General features: G+C 36.6%; 1 protein-coding gene across 1 annotated transcript in view; it reads right to left on the reverse strand.

The window, feature by feature from the left end:
* Positions 1-14275, reverse strand: part of kif16bb (kinesin family member 16Bb) — a 35921-nt gene extending 21646 nt beyond the window's left edge. Inside the window, exons 1-12 of the mRNA XM_026223561.1 lie at positions 14019-14275; positions 13554-13623; positions 13285-13401; positions 12797-12913; positions 11802-11899; positions 9638-9747; positions 9347-9489; positions 8451-8619; positions 8236-8358; positions 7706-7881; positions 6993-7058; positions 6549-6608 (exon numbers count right to left, since the gene is read on the reverse strand). Of these exons, the coding sequence (XP_026079346.1) occupies positions 6549-6608; positions 6993-7058; positions 7706-7881; positions 8236-8358; positions 8451-8619; positions 9347-9489; positions 9638-9747; positions 11802-11899; positions 12797-12913; positions 13285-13401; positions 13554-13623; positions 14019-14065 (1296 nt within the window). The 5' untranslated portion in view covers positions 14066-14275. The remainder of the gene's footprint in view (positions 1-6548; positions 6609-6992; positions 7059-7705; positions 7882-8235; positions 8359-8450; positions 8620-9346; positions 9490-9637; positions 9748-11801; positions 11900-12796; positions 12914-13284; positions 13402-13553; positions 13624-14018) is intronic.
* Between the last annotated feature and the right edge of the window lie 3711 nt (positions 14276-17986).

Genomic DNA, 17986 nt, shown 5'->3' on the forward strand with positions numbered 1-17986 from the left:
ATACATTTATTACTCAGCATAAGCAGTCTGCTCAAATTCCTGACTCCATGTTGGCAAATTGCTGATTGACCAAGGAAAGAATATATTCCTTTTTGCTTTCATGGCTTTATATGGTTCTCAGATTGATGTGGCATCCATTAAAGAAATGCTACATAATCTATTCCGCATCATCAGGTAAACTGGACGTGCACAGAGCTCATTAAAGGAACGCTTAATTATTGCCATTCATTTCCATCCCATTTTATTATGCGAAGGTATTTCTCACCTATCCAGGGCTGAAAAAAAGAATGTGTTGTTATCACAACATGGCAATTAAACAGTTGCCATGCATAATTAAAGAGTGTATTTTAATAAACATTGAAAGTGATAAAGAAGCGAGAAGAAGAAAAATTAAATTCAGAGAAATAGGAAGGGTGGGAGGAGGACAGAGAGACATTTAATATATAAATAAATACTTTTCCAGAGCCATCTCAAGATGAGAATTAGCACTTGTGTGTGTGTCTGTGTGTGTGGCTCTGGGGATTTGATGCATCTTTTTTTCTAAATGAAAACAAATGGCACAATCGACTGGAAGATAAACTGCTCTGGTTAGGCCACCATATCTGTCATCAATCCTCGCGATTCCCTTCAGTTCTGTATGAGCACTACTAAATTAACAAATGCGATGAGGGCACATCACCTTGCCAGCTGTTGAAGACTGGGACAGCCACTGGACAGAAACAAATTCCCTCCCTCACACTTTCTGTCTCTCTCTGCGAGTCCACTATTGAACCACATCTCCTTATTAACCGCTGTCTCCTCCCCACCCACCCTGTATCCAATCTACAATGGCACAGCTCCATAACTTTGCATTCCAAATCTGCCTCAGAAAGCGAATTAAGATTCTGTTCACGTTCCCGAGCCAGAGAATTGCAGTCACTCTCTAAAAGTGTCAATTTACTCCTGTGAAGCATCGAATCAACGCGCATCAACTACGTTAACCCTGAGCATACTGAAAGAGTGAAAACAGAAAAAGTCAGAAAAGGCATTTCATGCATAGCGGCACTAACGTTTGTCTTACGAATGTTCTTCAAATGCTTTACAGAAAGCTGAAGACAAACATAAATAAGATATACATCTCACTGTTTACAGCATGTCAGTCACGCTTGTCAGGAAAGTGAGAGAAACACCCACACAAACGCACATTTTTATCAAATAATATGTAATTAGTAACAGTTTACTGCTGCAATTTGGTACAGCTGCATTCACATCAGCAGTGAACCATACCAGAGTTCACTGTACTCCAGACCACCCTTTTTAAGCTCACTCGGGTACGGTTCACGGTTGCGCACCCGAGTTCAGAAGACAAAGTTCACATCATCCAAACGAACCGAACTGACACCCATAAATGCAAGGGGTACTTTCCTGAACTAAACTAATAATAACAAAAAGAGGCATGTGAACAGAGAAACCAAAGAACAGAGGGGATGGGAATAGGAAATCATACATAGGAAAGACAAAAAATGACAACCAAACACAGGGAAACAAGGTCTTAAATACACAAAGATAAACAAGGAACACCTGAGCGGGCAATCACCGAAAACCAATCACAAAAGAACTGGACCTAAAGGAAACAGAAAACTAGACTCCAACATAAAGGTCCAAACATTACACGGGGGACGTACAACAAATATATTTCTGTCATAAGTTCTGAAATTTCAACCAAAATTGTATTACTCGTAAAGTAAACTCTCAGAACAGCTCTGGAGTTCATGTACAGTAGTGTGGCCTCATATAGTGAGATGCCAGACGCTGAAAACAGCATGAGCGTAATGTGTGTTTGAGGATGTGTAGTAGACAAAACTGCTCTGCTCATTCGCACAAAGACAAAGAGACTTCACATTTAAACAGCAGTCTCTTGTGGTTTTATATTCACAGACTGTATAGCCCTACTTTTGATTTATTCTTCCAAATTCTGTGACATTCTGTTATACAGTAAATTTCATTTTGCTGACTAGATTTTGTGATTTCATCCGCGTTTTCCACATCACAGATATCATAGGGCACCACATATAAGCTGAGGTAAAACTATTCTTAGTGATGACCTTTCTGAACATAGTCCCGCTTCTGCCTCAGTAAGGAATCGTATAACAGCTGGCCTTTTATTTTCAAATAACTCTTAATGGCTCAAGGGCTAAAAGTTTGATCACAAAGACATCTATTAAAAATTTGATTTTTTTTATTTATTATTATTCACCAAATGTCTTCAAGATGCCCTCACGCTCATCCAAAACAAAAAGAATAGCTTCAGCCAGTTCATTAAAAACAAACAAAGGTCCTGAGAGCTTGCATCCTTGCTGTTTGTGTGTCATATAGAGACGAGTATCCATCTTGTAGACACACATCCTTTGTTTGAAAGTCTGTTCGTTTTGTTTAACACACCCACTGAGACCATGCCATGTGCTCTTAGCAAGCTAGCAACTGGAACCCCAACCGAACAGCGATGGAAAGAATTACAACATGGTCATATTAATTAGAACACTGGATGCTCTGAGATTAATCCACCATATGTGACTAATCAAAATCTCTTAATTAAGGACCGTAGCATTGTCTCGTAATGAGCCTCAATGCTCTGGGCTTCTTGAATTAACCTGTTATATACCCCTTTTTTTTGCCCTTTTAGCACTTCCTCCAAGGAGTTCTTGATTCAGCCAGCTTTTGAAGTTTATTTAGTATAAGGGAACATGCTCTGAAACACTTCATCAGCCTTTGGCATGTGTTCAGAAGTCTTGCGCTCGCTAGAAACAGGCCGCCAGATTTGCTTTCTGCTTAGCACTCCCTGGTCAGGGTCAGTATCAGCATGACCAACAGTTTGATTGACTGAGAGCTTTAGGAGATTAAAGTCATTTTGTAAATCCAGCACAGAATTAGTTCTATGAAGTAAAACTGGACCTACATTTATTGTATTTGGATCTGAATGAGAGACATTAAACTTAAAGTGATAGTTCACCCAAAAAAAAAAAAAAATTTTTTATAATTACTGTCATGTCTTTCCAAACTCATAAGACCATCATTCATCTTCAGAACACAAATTATGATTTTTGATGAAATCTGAGAGCTTTCTGACCCCTCCATAGACAGCAACACAACTACCACAGTCAAGGCCCAGAAAAGTGTTGAGGATATCGTTAAAATATTCCATGTGACATCAGTGGTTCAACCTTAATTTTATAAAGCTTTGAGAATACGTTTCATGGGCAAAGGAAACAAATATAACGACTTTATTAAACAATTCTACTCATAAGTGTCAGTCTCTGTCATGCATTCACAAGAGTTCCACAAAGTATGCGTTCAATAACTTTTTTTTCCCACATAACGAAAGTCAATGAGATCCAATGTTGTTTTGACTTCCGTGTTCTTCAAAAGATCTTCATTTCTGCTTTGCAGGAGACAGAAAACATACAAGTTTGGAACAACATGACATATTTTTTTAGTTGAACTGCCACATGCAAGCTTATATATTCAGTAGTATTTTAGCCAGCAAAGCTAAATATTTGTACTTATTTTAAGCTTAAGATCCTTAAGGACTCTTTTCAAATAAGTACTTGGCAGATTACTATATACTGGCTAAACAGAATGAAATTCCCACAAAACGACACAGCGCATTTCTTTCACAGAAAGGAACCATATTACATTGAAAGATTGCCACGTATGGCCATCGCTCCAACTGAGCATATACACATACTGGGTGGCCATTGCAGACATTAGGGTGATCGAGAAAGAGAAACCACAAAGCACGGTATGCATAATCTGAGTTAATACTTCTTCACCAAGAGAAGTCAGTTTAATCATCTGCTGCACAAACCCCCCCTCCCTTCACTCTGCCACATGTTGACTTCCAACATCATTAAAGCAGTTTTTTATGGTGGCTGGATGACATAGTAATCTAAATAGCTTGAAAATTAAATATAAACCATGGGTAGACTTTCTTTTGTTTATGTCATTGCTTCAAGTCCATGTGGAAGAGCAAAAAAACATCAAAGTGGTACAGTGCCATCTTTTGGTTCAACCTTTTCACCTCAAATTTCCAAAAGGACATTGGACCAAAATGGAAGAACAGAATGACATTTAATATGACAACATTATTTAATCCTCTAGAAATATAAGTACTGTAAGTACTAAACTTTGGAACACAGCTCGTCTTGCATATCTTGTAATGATATTTTCTTATATCCAAAAATTCTATTTGAATTGGATTTGGCTGTCATACTTTAATATTTAAATCTATTTAATTGTTCATTGTCATGTGTTTTATTGTCTGCCTCCAATATAATACTATAATCACACAAGACAACAGATGCTTAATATGCAATTGCTTGTCATCGTTGTAAAAAAAACAACAACTATAAAAACAGTCATCAGCTGCGTTTTTGGGTTTGCAAAATCGCACTGCATTGTTAAATCTTCTGTTTCTCAGTCAAGCTCAGAGAAGGACCAAAAAAAGAGTGAGCTTTGAGAACTGTGCCTTTGTTCTTCACTTTGTGGGCTGTCTCTTTCTCACCAAAACACTTTCCCATCAAAAAAAGACGCCAAAGCACTTGAAAAAGGTGGCGAAGAATAAGCAGTTGAGAAGCGAACGTGCTCATTATGGTGGGACTTGAGAAAACAGCCCTGGAGAAGTGCTATCTGAAGTGATTATCTGCAATTAAATTCAGCTGATGCATCAACGGCTCGTCCCCATGCTGTTAGGTGGCTTGGCGAAGACAGAGCAGAAATTTACAGAAGCTGACGACAAATTGGTCCCTGGATCCTTCCTCAACTTTCTTTCACCCCTAACACGTGCACACTGATTTCTATTGGCTAAAAGCTGGATGGTCAGAGAGGCAGTTGGCATGCTGTCATGGCAGGAAGTGAGTTATAGCTAAATAGAGGTCTGGGCTATTTGGCCCTCTGTGGCTCGTGTCTTGCTGCCTTGACTGGAGCAGATGAGCAGCTAAAAGCTCAGAGAGTATGTGTGACCATCTGCCATCTCTGTTTTGCTCTCTGCTTCATAGATTTGGGTGTGTATGTGTGTAAATGAGAAAGGGAGAGGAGATGAGACACAAAAAAAAAGAGAGGGAGAGAGAAAAAGACCGAAAGCTACTCTTGCTCTCCTTCCTCCCCTATCATGGACTCTTTCCTCTTTTCCCTATCCGCTGTCACACATATACACGCAGGAGCAAGACAGAGGTAATAGACTCTCATACCAATGAGCTAATGCTGTGGCATACTGACAGTTCCAGCTTGTGGCCTGAAATTGACCCCCAGACTCCAGCTACAGTCTGAAAACCTCCATTTACAACACCACAGGCTGCTACACAGCATCCCATCAAACACACAACCAGCCAAAGGCAAAACCGTCGCTAAACAACTGCACTTACCAAGCGCAACACTGCCATCTGTCGGTGGGAAATCTAGCAGCTGACGCTAAACGTGATATTTATAGAAGAATCCAACTGTTATTTACTGCCATACAACCAGGGCCAGTTGCACCTCAAAATTTCTGACATAGAACAGCGCTGTGAATTTATTACGGTACAATCTAAGTGGAGCAACATGAGGTTAAGTGCCTTGTTCAAGGGCATGGTTGTAATGACTCTTCATGAGGATCAACCCTGATCCCATGGGGACCTTCCCTAACAACGTCGTCACATCATCATATAACACTATTGTAAAAGAGGAAAACCAGATCAAGGAGCACATTAATAGCTCAGGTGTCTTGAGGTAAAATGGTTCGATTGCTCCTTATGTAGAAATTAATATTTACAAAAGACTACAGCATCTACTTCTGTTAGATATTCCTTATTTTTAAACAGAATAGTATAGGTGTGTATATATATATATATATATATATATATATATATATATATATATATATATATATGATATATCCGCTGTATATATCCAATATAAATATGTTTTGTTGGGCAAAAAACGGGCATTACACATTAACCTGTTGATAACATTAGCTCAACCAATGCTGAATATGTCACACCAGTACATTAAACTAACTGTAGTACACAACACTCATTAATCAGACTGAATTTACAATTCAAATCAAATTCATCAAAAATGAACCCTGACTAATTTCTATATTTCCAAACCTGCAATCGTGTAAAGCAATATGGCTCCATGTGCTCCACCACAACACAGAACACTGGATTCACCACAATCTTTCTCAGATCACTGTGGATGAACAAATTAGTTATAATCGATGCTGTGCTCTACCAACTACAGTGGATTCTGGGAAAGAAGCACGAAAGCTGTGAGAGCTGAGTAATATCAAATAAAACCTGTTCTTCATTTCGACTGAAGACATATGGTATATTTTATCCAACATTTGCACATGAAAACAGTGGCACATACCGGTTTAAGAGTAAATAATGAACACATTTTAATTTTTTGTTGAACAATTCTGTTTACCTTTACACTCGTTGGGATGTGGCACTTGATTTCATCATCTTTTTTCTCAAATTCATGATTAAAGGAACACGAAAAAGGAATATTATTAATGTGTGCAAATTACCAACCCCAAGAATATTGTGGATTTCTTTCCATCGATTAGCCCACTGTTCTGTCAGCTCCTGAACCTGAGAAAAAAAGTGAGATCCTTTGCATTACTTCTATAAAGTCAAATCTTTTATTTCAAAAAATGGGAACAGAAAACCGCATTTTGAGCTCTGAAATAAATACAGCCCTCATTTACATCCAAATGTATACAGCATATTTACATCCAAACGTAAGAGCAGCATAATATTAAATTAAACTAAAAACAAGTGTGCTGCGGCTGACCTCCTCTAACACAGAGGCTTATTAAAATGATCTCCTTGAATCAGCATGCATCATACTTAAACAGCCAAGATGTGGGCAGATCAAGGAGTGATCTGCTGCAATGATTGGTTTTACCCAACTTTTAATCATCAGAAGATCCACTCAAGTAGTCTGGGGATATACAGAGAAATTGAGACACTTACTCTGGCTTCATCCTGATGAAGCTTCTCCTCCACACTCGACCCTGAAGGCTGCTCAAACGACACCATTTGAAAGGAGAACGACTGAAGCATTTAAGTCATGTGACCACTGAGAAACAAAACAAAGACTATAATTCTGAGTACAAATATGCCAGTATTGGGCCATACCATATCATAAAGTTTAATCTTAATACTGCATAAAACATATGTACGCATTATCAAACCATAAAAGACTGTGGGAAATGTTAGCTCAAAAATGATGCATAGACTTCACAGAAGTATGTCATCTGGGTCATTTGAAGCTCAGAGGTTCCTTTCATACAGTAGCTCAGGACACTTAGTTACTGTGTCATTAGGGAACTCCAAAAATGCTTGGGATAAAGAAAAGTGCACATAAATGAGACAAGTGTTCACCAATAAATGATCAGACAAATCTGAACACTGTTTGAGCCATCATTGAAGTCTTTTCAGAAACTCAAGCAGACATATGTGAGAATACTAGGGTCTTATTTCTATCCTCATGAAAGAAATAAGTGAAGCTGGAGACTCCATCTCCATCTCATTGCTGTCTAAGAGAAACCGAGATATTAACAAGATCTCATTTGTGATTTTTCATTCCTTCAAACTTATCCTGGCATACCATATAATACTGATAATATATCAACTGAAACTCAGCCCGCGTTTGTCTGAGGAGGATGAAGTCAAATTGAAATCACCTGATTTCCTGCAGACAGCAGCGCTTTCAGGCGGGCAATCTCAGCTCGCAGCTCTCTGATGATCTTTACATTGCTGTCCTCATTCACAGTGGGCTTGTTTAAAATATTCTTGGCCCGGCTGGCATAACGAAGGGTGTTCAGAGTTTCGCTGTAGTTTATGTCAGCAGGTGAGATGTCTGGAGTGACAAAAAAGATAAAGCTAAATTAATTCTTAATACATAATAAGGTGAGACATCTCCTTGAAACAGAATATTAAAAAGTAGGACCAGCAGATCAAAGTATAAAAGCACAATGAGACAATCTTAAGTTAATCTTAATAAAAAAAAAATTATTTCAGTCTGCTGCTTTTTCTTATGGACTTTTAAGGTGCTTTTCTGAGCCTTTTTTTTTGGAGCTTTACAGCTCAAACTTTTGTTGCATAGAAAGGAGAAGCTTATTTTTATGGAAGAAAAAAATACTAATCCTGGATCTTTGAAGAAATTTGAGGGTGTGTAGAACTATGACAGTGATACATGTGACTTCTGACATACTAGCTATCATGATGGTTTTGGAGTTCCCGCCAAGACTGTCCTTTAGGAGCCAGGTGAGCACAGAATCTCGATATGGAACAAAGTTTTGCTTCTTTTTCATTCCACCCCCAACAGACAGATCAGCTGTGACAACAGAAATAACAAAGAATATCCCAGCTCGTGTGATCTTAACCTATAATAATACACATCCATCTGTAACTTTCTGTAGGGTTTACCTAAAGCTGATATGACAATTCCCAGAGTAACCAAAGATCTATTAATGTTGGCACCCTCCTTAAGTCGGATGCCAGTAGCCTGGGTGGCATTAGCTCTTTCACTTCCTGCCAGGTCAACCAGATGTACCTTACTCACTGTCTCACTTGGCAACTCTGCATCAAACATGGCCTGTAAGGACATATTTCAGTAAATAATACAGTCAGATATTTCTCATTCCAGAATTCAAAGTGCAGAACCAAAATGCAATAGAGAAAAGAAACAGGTTTTTTGATTGAAACAAAGGAAAGTGCGATTGGAAAAGCTTTATGATCATGATCATGAATGTATAAAAATAGCTGGATTTACCAGTTTATAACCAACAAAATTTACAGAGTGTTATCAGGATTGTCATGATTTTTAGCATCTCTTACTCGACTCGTTTTTATTATTCATACAGTGTTTCCAAATGTTAAAACATATTTAAATAAGAACAGAATAAAAATGTGAAATAACCATAATAATATCCAAGAAGAAAACTAAATCCCACTCAAAACGTTTCTTGCCTGCCGATTAACTTTTGTACTGACTATATACTGCTGAGTGCAGACTAGTTTTCAATAAAGTACACACTGTGCAAAGTGGTGATCTAATATTCCATTCCAAACAGAGCCATCGACACACTAACTAGACTCAAAGGTCACTCCGGCTGCACTGTGCAATATAACCCATGCATAATAAAATCACACTGATGTCCGTGTATCATTACCCAGACATCCCCAACATACACAGAAAATGGAGAAAGCTCAGTGGATAATATAAACAGGGAGATGATGACTTCAAGCTGCGACAGCTATCTGTACAAATGTACAAACAGAGAGGCAGATGGCATTCAGCAGAGGGTAAATGGACTCGTGACCTTGACGAAGCGAATGGTGAAGATGGCGTGGGATCGGCTGCTGACATGGTTCATGCATGTGCTGGCAGTGGTACGCCTTCTGTTGCCCTCCTGCAGCAACTGGCCAACCTCAGTATAGTTCTGCACATGGCGTCTGGAGAGGGCTGCACAACATATATGCACACATAAGAGAAATATAAACAACAGTTTTTACATTTTGCAACACTCTTGTAGTATTCAGTGAAGTAACATTTAAACACGAGCAAGCTGTCAATCATCACGATGTGAGGTGCTGTTTTATAGCAATATTACCCTCCACATATGGTCCATCTTTAGGATGTTCCCTCACTTTTAACTCACAGCCTTGTGTCTCTGTGCTGGGAAGGAGGTCTCGAACCCGCTCATTGTAGATTTCAAAGTAGCTGGAAGCACAAAACATCAAAGACAAGAACAAAGCAGTGAAAGTTTGCTCTTGAAACATGATCTCAGAAAGCAGAGCAACGATCTGCTATTTTAGGATATAATGGGCAAAAAAAGGTTTCCATAACACAATCTTCAACACTGACTCAGTCTCTAGATGAAATCCTCTAATTAGTCTGATTTTAAATGACGCACATTCTAGCAATTTTGCTAAATGCCACTGGTTGCGTTTATATTTTGATTTAATAGCTTATATGCAAGCTTATTAAATCAGTACATCACAACAGAGCTTATTACAGACAGCAATCGTGGGTGAGGGGGAAAAAATGTCTCGCCAGTCAGAAAAGAAATAAAATCCCACAAGACGATAAACCTATTTCGGGCTGTCTGCAGAAATGTGAATGTTTAAACAGGCTCCTGAAATGAAAGACAGATTGGTCCCTCTTCATCTCCTAATGAAGCTGGAGAGAGAGACAGCATCAGTTTGAGCTCGATACAAACTAACAGTGAACTAATTAAAACGTGACAGTCAGAATCCTGAATGCCTCTTCTGCTAGAACTGTCCCTAGTGAATGAGCACTGTTTAAAGCAGGGAATCCAGGCAGTTAAACTACATCTTGCAGACATTTGCGAATCAGTCATATGCAAGACAAATCATTTAGAAAGGGTAAAGAAAGTCAGTCTTTTGTCCATTGAATAGGACAAGTATTTTTTCCCAGAGGTTTTTTTATTTTATTTTATTTTTTTAAAGAACCGGGACTATTTTTACCTTTTTTTATACAGCAATTCAAATGGCTATAGCAATTGATTTAATACATAAAAACTGTTTTTTAAGATTTAATTTATACCACAAGTAAGAGATTTGACTTGACAGCTTCCTTTTTCACACCAGTGCATGCAAATAGCTTGCACTGAAATGTGGACTCAAACAGGCAATTTTTACAACATGTAACACAATAAATATTTTACAATTAATCGTATTTTTGTAAAATATTGTTTCTTGTCAGTACTGTTGTTAATAAATGCCTCTAGTGAACTACATAGCAGCATAAATTTCATTTTGGATTTTCATTGCTCCATAAGAATGTGTTTGACTTTTGTCAAACTTACCAAACCCTAGTGTTGCAGTAAATTTAATGGGCCTTTACATAAATTTGTAATCAGTAGGTGTTTTTATTTTATTTTATTATTTTTTTTAAACTATTATAAATACTATAATACTATAACTAGAAATACTACAATACTATTATCCATCAAGCGCACATTAAATATACCAAAAGTAATTATGACACAAAATATAGTTTTTTTAAATAAATGCTGATCTTTGATCTTTGAACTTAATATAAAAAGATATATATAATAATAATTCACAATTGATTTTGTGATTTTATATGCAGCACAGTTGATAAAAGTAAGAAATGTTTATTGAGAATGATTTTTGGAGATACTGAATGCTGTTGAAAATTAAATTTTGAAACATAAAAAAATTGTTTACTGTTTTTCTTGTATTTGTGATCAAATAAATGGAGCCTTGGTAAACATTTAAAAATCCCAAACTTCTGAAAACGAATGTATAACTGAACTGGAATAGCTGGGTCACAGTGTATCTCTGATGTCTAAAATAACATTTAACATATCTAGTAACACCCCTGGTTTCACTGTCTGTCTCTCTCATCTCATCTACCACATGGCTGTTATCGAGAAGCCACTATGATAACTGCTTTAGGTGGAAGCAGACAGAGGCTGTACACTGACCTTCCTGATCATCTGGTCGTAATTACACTCCTGCTATCTTACAATGCCCATAAGAAAGGACAAGCTGCCAGAATGGACGCCTCATTTACACACTGCAATCTGTCTGTCCTTCTCCCTAGGATTTTGATGGAATCATTAACCTACAATAAACCGCCATGGAGCAAATGATAGGAGCAGCCGTTGACAACTGTGGTCATGTAAGTAGCTCTCTTAACACATCTGTATTACTTATGTTACTCAGTCATTTGGCAACCTACATGCAGCGTGGTTATGCTATTATCTATGCATTTTACGTTCATACCTGACCTCCATGTGAAATGATGCCTTGTCTTTTTGTAACACTCCACTGATGTGGTGAAACAGCCCCTCACAGATCCGTGGAATCAGTCCATAATCATTCTGAGAGAGGGAAAACAGAAAATCTGTGGTTAAATGTAGCCTGGGGGTTAAGGATCTGGACTGAAAAATTGCATGTTCGAACCCCACAAGGGATGACCAAGGTGTTACGACAGTTAACAAAATGATATTTTGAAGAATGTTTCAACAGCTTTTGTCCATACAATGCAGTTTTGGATCACACTGACTTTCATTGAAAGGATAATAAAAAAATAAAATATATATATTTTTTACGTTTTTCAAAATATCTACTTTTAAGATCCACAGAAAAACAAATGCCATACAGGTCAGGAACAAGCGTAAATTATGACAGAATTGTCCTTTTTGGGGTTAACTAAGAAAGTATTTCCAAATAATCATCTTTCAAATACAAAAATAAAAATCTAAAAGTATAGAATAACATTTTAGGACAACAAATGATTTCCCATGGTGCTTTTGCCCTTTCAAACATCCACACAATTAAGAAGTTTTGATTTCAGCTCTCTCTGAAATATTTCTTCACTCTGTGCTTTTCACAAGGACTTTGAATAAATCAGAACTCCATTAAAGTCTGCACATTATTTTCCTCTCTGATCTGCAATGCTGCTTTTAATTACTACCCAAGACGAATGAGGGATAGCAGACAGAATAGAATGATTATGATCAGAACAAATCTGAATGAGTCTCTCAGATGACAAGACAGATACTGCTTATAATTATGTGTTCTTCATATTTTGTCCTTGTCACATTTTGTGATTACTCATGAGAAGTATGTGGTGAAATAGCGGATCAGCAGTCACCGGGGTCGAGAACCACTATGTGTGTCTTCTGAAGAGTATGGGTGTTTTACTAGCTGTGATTGCAAGGTTTTGAAACCACACTTGAGAAGGACACAATACAGTGATGAGATGTGAACCTAACCGGGTCGCCCATCATGGTGTAGGACTTTCCTGAGCCCGTCTGGCCATAAGCAAAGATGCAGGCATTGTAACCCTCAAAAGCAGCTTGCAGGACATCGGTGCCGAGATCTTCAAAAATCTGCAGTGAGAGATGACACACAAAACTAATTAGCTAAAGAGTCATGAACCATCTTCAGTACTTACACCTGGAATCTGTATCTGCAGTACAAAATCAATTATTTTAGTAACTGATGAGATCTTACTGGAAATCATCTTCTAAGGTTTTCAATGCATGAGTAACAGCTCAGCTAGCCCCCATACAATTGCAGATCAGGTAAATAAACAATTTAGCAAAATGAGGCATTTATAATGTCAACAATAGATGCTTAAAGTTGAAATATATGGCACTGAAAAACAAACCTTGACAATAAATTTATAAATGTACAGTAGGAAAATATAGTTATTTAATGCTGGAACACTTCTGGCATTATTATTACTGGGCACATGTACCTTTTCCTGGGTCACAAAGTTTGGACTTGTGCTGTTCATTGAATCATAAGAGAAATCATATGTAAAAGACTTTGTGCTCTCTCCAAATGATTCTTCATTCATGCAGTGGTAGTTCTCCTACAAAGCATAAATCACATCAACAAACTGAATGGCAAATATTTGAAAATATTATACATTTTAAATAGGTATACAAAATGGTTTGTGTCCGGTTTTGCCAGCTACAAATGCACATAAACAAAAACCAATAAAATATCAACTGAATGACACACTTTCATGTTGAGGACAGAGGTTTTATGTCCATCCACTTGTATAATGACTTTGGCTGAAAGGTCCTTCTCCCTGAGAGAGAAATAAAGAGGGAGAGGGAGAGAAATTGTCGAGAAAAAAAAAAGATTTTATTTTTGATATGATTTTTTGCATAATCCCCCTTTTTCAATCAGTCAAAAAATGAACTTGTTAAATAATTATAACTGTGAAAACTGCTCTCCAGTGAAATATATTCATGACTGAGATTAATTAATTTCTGCAGTATTGTCAGACCCGCTTAATCTGCATTTCGATTTAACGTACTAATATTAATATTATAGCCTAGTCACAACTATTTTCCACATTGTGCCAAATTGCTAGTAAAACTTTAGGTAACAGAACAGCGTTTATAATACGATCTAATAAATAAAGTATGTAATGTATGCCACTAGTATCTAGTTATGTTGATTTCGAGCAGTCGTACTAACCTTTGGCTCAGCGGTCGAACCCGCACCGCGACGCGCACTGACGCCATCTTCACCTGCTTGCTTTTAACTTTATGTCTTATGTATCATATCTATACTGTATGCAATCCCATAAACACCTGTACCTGTAAGCGCTGACAGGTAAAACCTGCTTCCGTGTTCCGAAATGTTTTACCAACTCATGATTTATTTCCACTTCAACGGGTGTCTATCTACCATAGACAAGAAAATAAACTCTAAGCTACTGTACGTTGCTGGCAAAATTGTAAGTGCTAAGGTGAAGGTTTGTCTCATGAATATTAATCAAGCTGGCACTATTTGGTAACCAATAACAAAGGCTTTTTATGAATATTATTAACTGTTATGACGCTCAAAGTCCTGTAATTGGCTCAAGATCACTGTCACGTAGTTTGAAAACCAATCAATGGCGCAGAATCATGAATATTAAGAGACTTCACAGCAGGAGTTTATGGCGTGCAGTGTGCAACATAGTTGTCATCATTTGATGACTTTCAATTTTCATGTTTAAACAGTTTAAACATGAATAATTTAAAACATGAAAAAATAAACATCCATAATTTATAATCATTACAGTTCCACATGTGACTTAATACTTGATAACCTGCTTATTTAACTTCATTAGTGTTACTTTTTTATATTTAAGTAGGCTAAATATCTCATATATTATTCTGATTTTCTTAGTTTTCAATACTGAACGATAGACTTTTTTTATTTTTATTTCAACACATGATATTTATGTCCTGTAGATGGCAGTCTTTTTCTGGATATAAGAATAAGGCTCAAACCGTCAGCTAATATACTCTGGCTAATTTATTTTACTCCTCATACTATATCATCTTTCATACAGCACTGTAAAATGTACACTGATTGCTGACTTTAAAAATATGTGACCCGGTTTAACTTTATAATTCTATTACTTATTATTTTATGCAGTGCAAAGTAAAACTACAAGGTAAATACGTCAATAATGCAATACAAAATAAATAAATAAATAAATTACAATAAAAAAAAAAAAAAAAATCAAATGAAATGAAATAAAAAAGTATATGAAAACATAAGACAATTGCAATTTCCTCTCTACCTACTACATGAATGACATCACTGAAACAGGCGTATATATTCCTCTGTGACAGCAATTAAGCAACAAATCCTAATTTCATAGATATGAATCATAGTTTATTAAGTTTACTCACTAATAAATATTTATCATATTTTTGATGGGTAATGAATCAATAAAAATGGCTTTTCTGAGGGCAGTTTTTCAGATTTTTCAATTTTTTTATTTTTTATTTGAATCATTTTTTAATCTGTCAGTAGCAGTGATGTTGAGGAGCTGTAAATTGTGGTTTTGTAGTATGTGATTGATAGTGTTGTGAGTAAGCCTGCAAAGTTTTATATTATCAGCACATCAACTCATGTCACAATGACAAAGGCCTTGTGGTTTGAGGGACAAGAGCATGTTGGGGATGCTTTGTTCATTCATAGATCTTTCCTTGAGCAATTATTTTGTTCTTCAATTTTTTTTCTTCAATCGCCACAAAAGCACAAAAGGGAAGGAAGTTGTCAGTCATGGTGCACAGACTCTCCTTCTGCCGTAGTGTCAGACGAAGCAGTCTTTCCCACCACATCATACTCCTTTATATCACAGCTGAAAGCGTTTTCTCACACCCACTCAAGAGGAGCTCCAGACCTTGAATGAGTGTCTGCTACATTAGCAAGGCATGATTTTTTAAAGGCATTGCTAAAAACATACAAATCATCATCATCATCATCAAAAACTCATCAAGAGACAAGACCTTCAAGTGAATTCATGGGGGGCACATGACTGTTTTTATTGATGGGTTCTGTCCCAAACATTTCTACAAAGACGTGCTTTGCAGGCCGGTCTCATCACAAGGCTCAAGAACACATTCCTGATAGTCGGAGGTCCAGAGGTCCTGAGAATAGTCATATATTGAATCTGTTCTGATTATGTGTGAGGAATTTTTGAATATTTCAAGCTGGATGAGAAGAAATTGGAGACTGACATAACGTCTAGACTAATTGAGAAGTCTGTAGGGTTGATAACTGGAAACTTGAAACATTAGGCAGTTCAACATCTGATTGACGAGGAAAATGATTTCACACAGAATCCCATGTGAAAAAGACCATATACGTCTCAGCTGAAAATGTATATATAGATTGACACTGAACAACAGAATGTTCAGAATGTGTACCATTTTTTACATTTATTTAAACTGAAGACTTTTACAGACTGAACCGAACTGTATAAAATTATGTTGTCATTTTTAAATTGTACACATGGTGCCATTACTTGAATCTATAATACCTAATAAGACCCAGCGTCTCGACTCTATCGGTGGAAGCCAAAAATAGCAAACAAAGAAAACAATAAAAATATCTTAACCTTAATCAGGGTAAATTAGGTTGGCAAAAGGGGTTCAGCTATTCCTTCGTTACTGTATGAAGTTCTGCCAGAATAAACGAGCTTTGTACCATCAACTCACTTACATCAAGAAACTTAAAGCAGCTCATATTTTTCTTCTTTCTCACTCTTTTTTTTTTTTTTTTTTTTTTTGATCTTATAGGTTTGATAGCAAGAGGCATTCCATAAGTTGAACAAAATGTTTCTGTCTCCAGTCTTATATACACTACTGCACTAACTGAACTGTGGTGTGAATGTTAGCCAACTTAAATATCATTAAGAGAGCAGATGATTAAAGGAAAGTACTTGTTGGCTGGCAAATGTACAACCATCTGGATGCAATACTTTGATGAAAACATAGAAAACATTCCCTGTATTAAGAGAATGCTTCTGACTGTCCATTTTGTCCATTACTTGCACTGTCACAACAGTTTTGAAAGCCTTTGGTAGCAGCCAGTAAGCAGATATTAAACATCAGAGAGTGGTGAAATGAAGTGCTATCACTTCCGTTGTTTTCAGATGTGAAGGTCCACCGCAACCGGTTTAAAAAATGAGAAGAAATTAGTAGAAATGTTAACACAGCTACTCATGAAATAAATAAATATATGGAAATTAAATACTGATTTGGTTTGAAATGATTTATGAATTTTAGCTGCATATGAAAAAAAAAGTAAGTGTGACGGTCCATTCTTAAACTACATTGTGCCATTTAAGATGGTAAAGCTAGTCATTCTTTAAGTCAGTAAAACTGTGTAATATTTTTACACTGTAAAAATAAAAAGAAGCATAGAGAAGCATAGATCTGAATGGCAGGCAAGTCTATGCGCCATATCACAGAACAAAGACACAGCAGAATTAAATCTAACACAATACTCTGTAGAAAGAAATAATAAGACAGCATAAGGAATACATTTATTTAAGATCTGACACGCCAGAGGTATGTAGCTCAAAAATGTGTATAATGTTTCATAGAATTAGAATTATGATTTAATCTGAATTGAAAGATGGTAAATGTCTTGATGATAAATTAATTTGACAGAAATAAAACAATCTCTTGTAGTCTAGTAATGTCTTTCTTTAATAGACATGACATTAACTTGTAATTAAATGTTGTGCTTCTGCTATCCCTCCAAAGAGCACCAACCGGAGTAAAAAGCTGTAACTTTAAAGCAACTTTTTGCTGGCATCATGTTTTTTTTTTTTTTTTTTTTTTCAAACAGTGGAGTCATCTGCATTGACTTCAGTCGGAGGACATGTTTATGTTAGCTTATAGTCCCAAGAGGAGTGTTTTCAGTTCCACTGCCACTGCTGGTTTGCTTGACATGGCAGTGAGACCATCTGTTTAGCATAAATAACACCAAACTGTGTTCATAAAATATCAGATATGTAGAGTCCTGTGTTATCTGCATTTTGGAGATTATACCATGCTATACTGCGCTATATCCCTGGCACCAGTTCATACTGTTTCAGTTATTGTTTATTTTGAATGATATAATATTACTATATTACATATTTTATACATTAT

The sequence above is a fragment of the Carassius auratus genome, chromosome 38 (genome assembly GCF_003368295.1).
Source record: "Carassius auratus strain Wakin chromosome 38, ASM336829v1, whole genome shotgun sequence".
NCBI classification, from domain to species: Eukaryota; Metazoa; Chordata; class Actinopteri; order Cypriniformes; family Cyprinidae; genus Carassius; species Carassius auratus.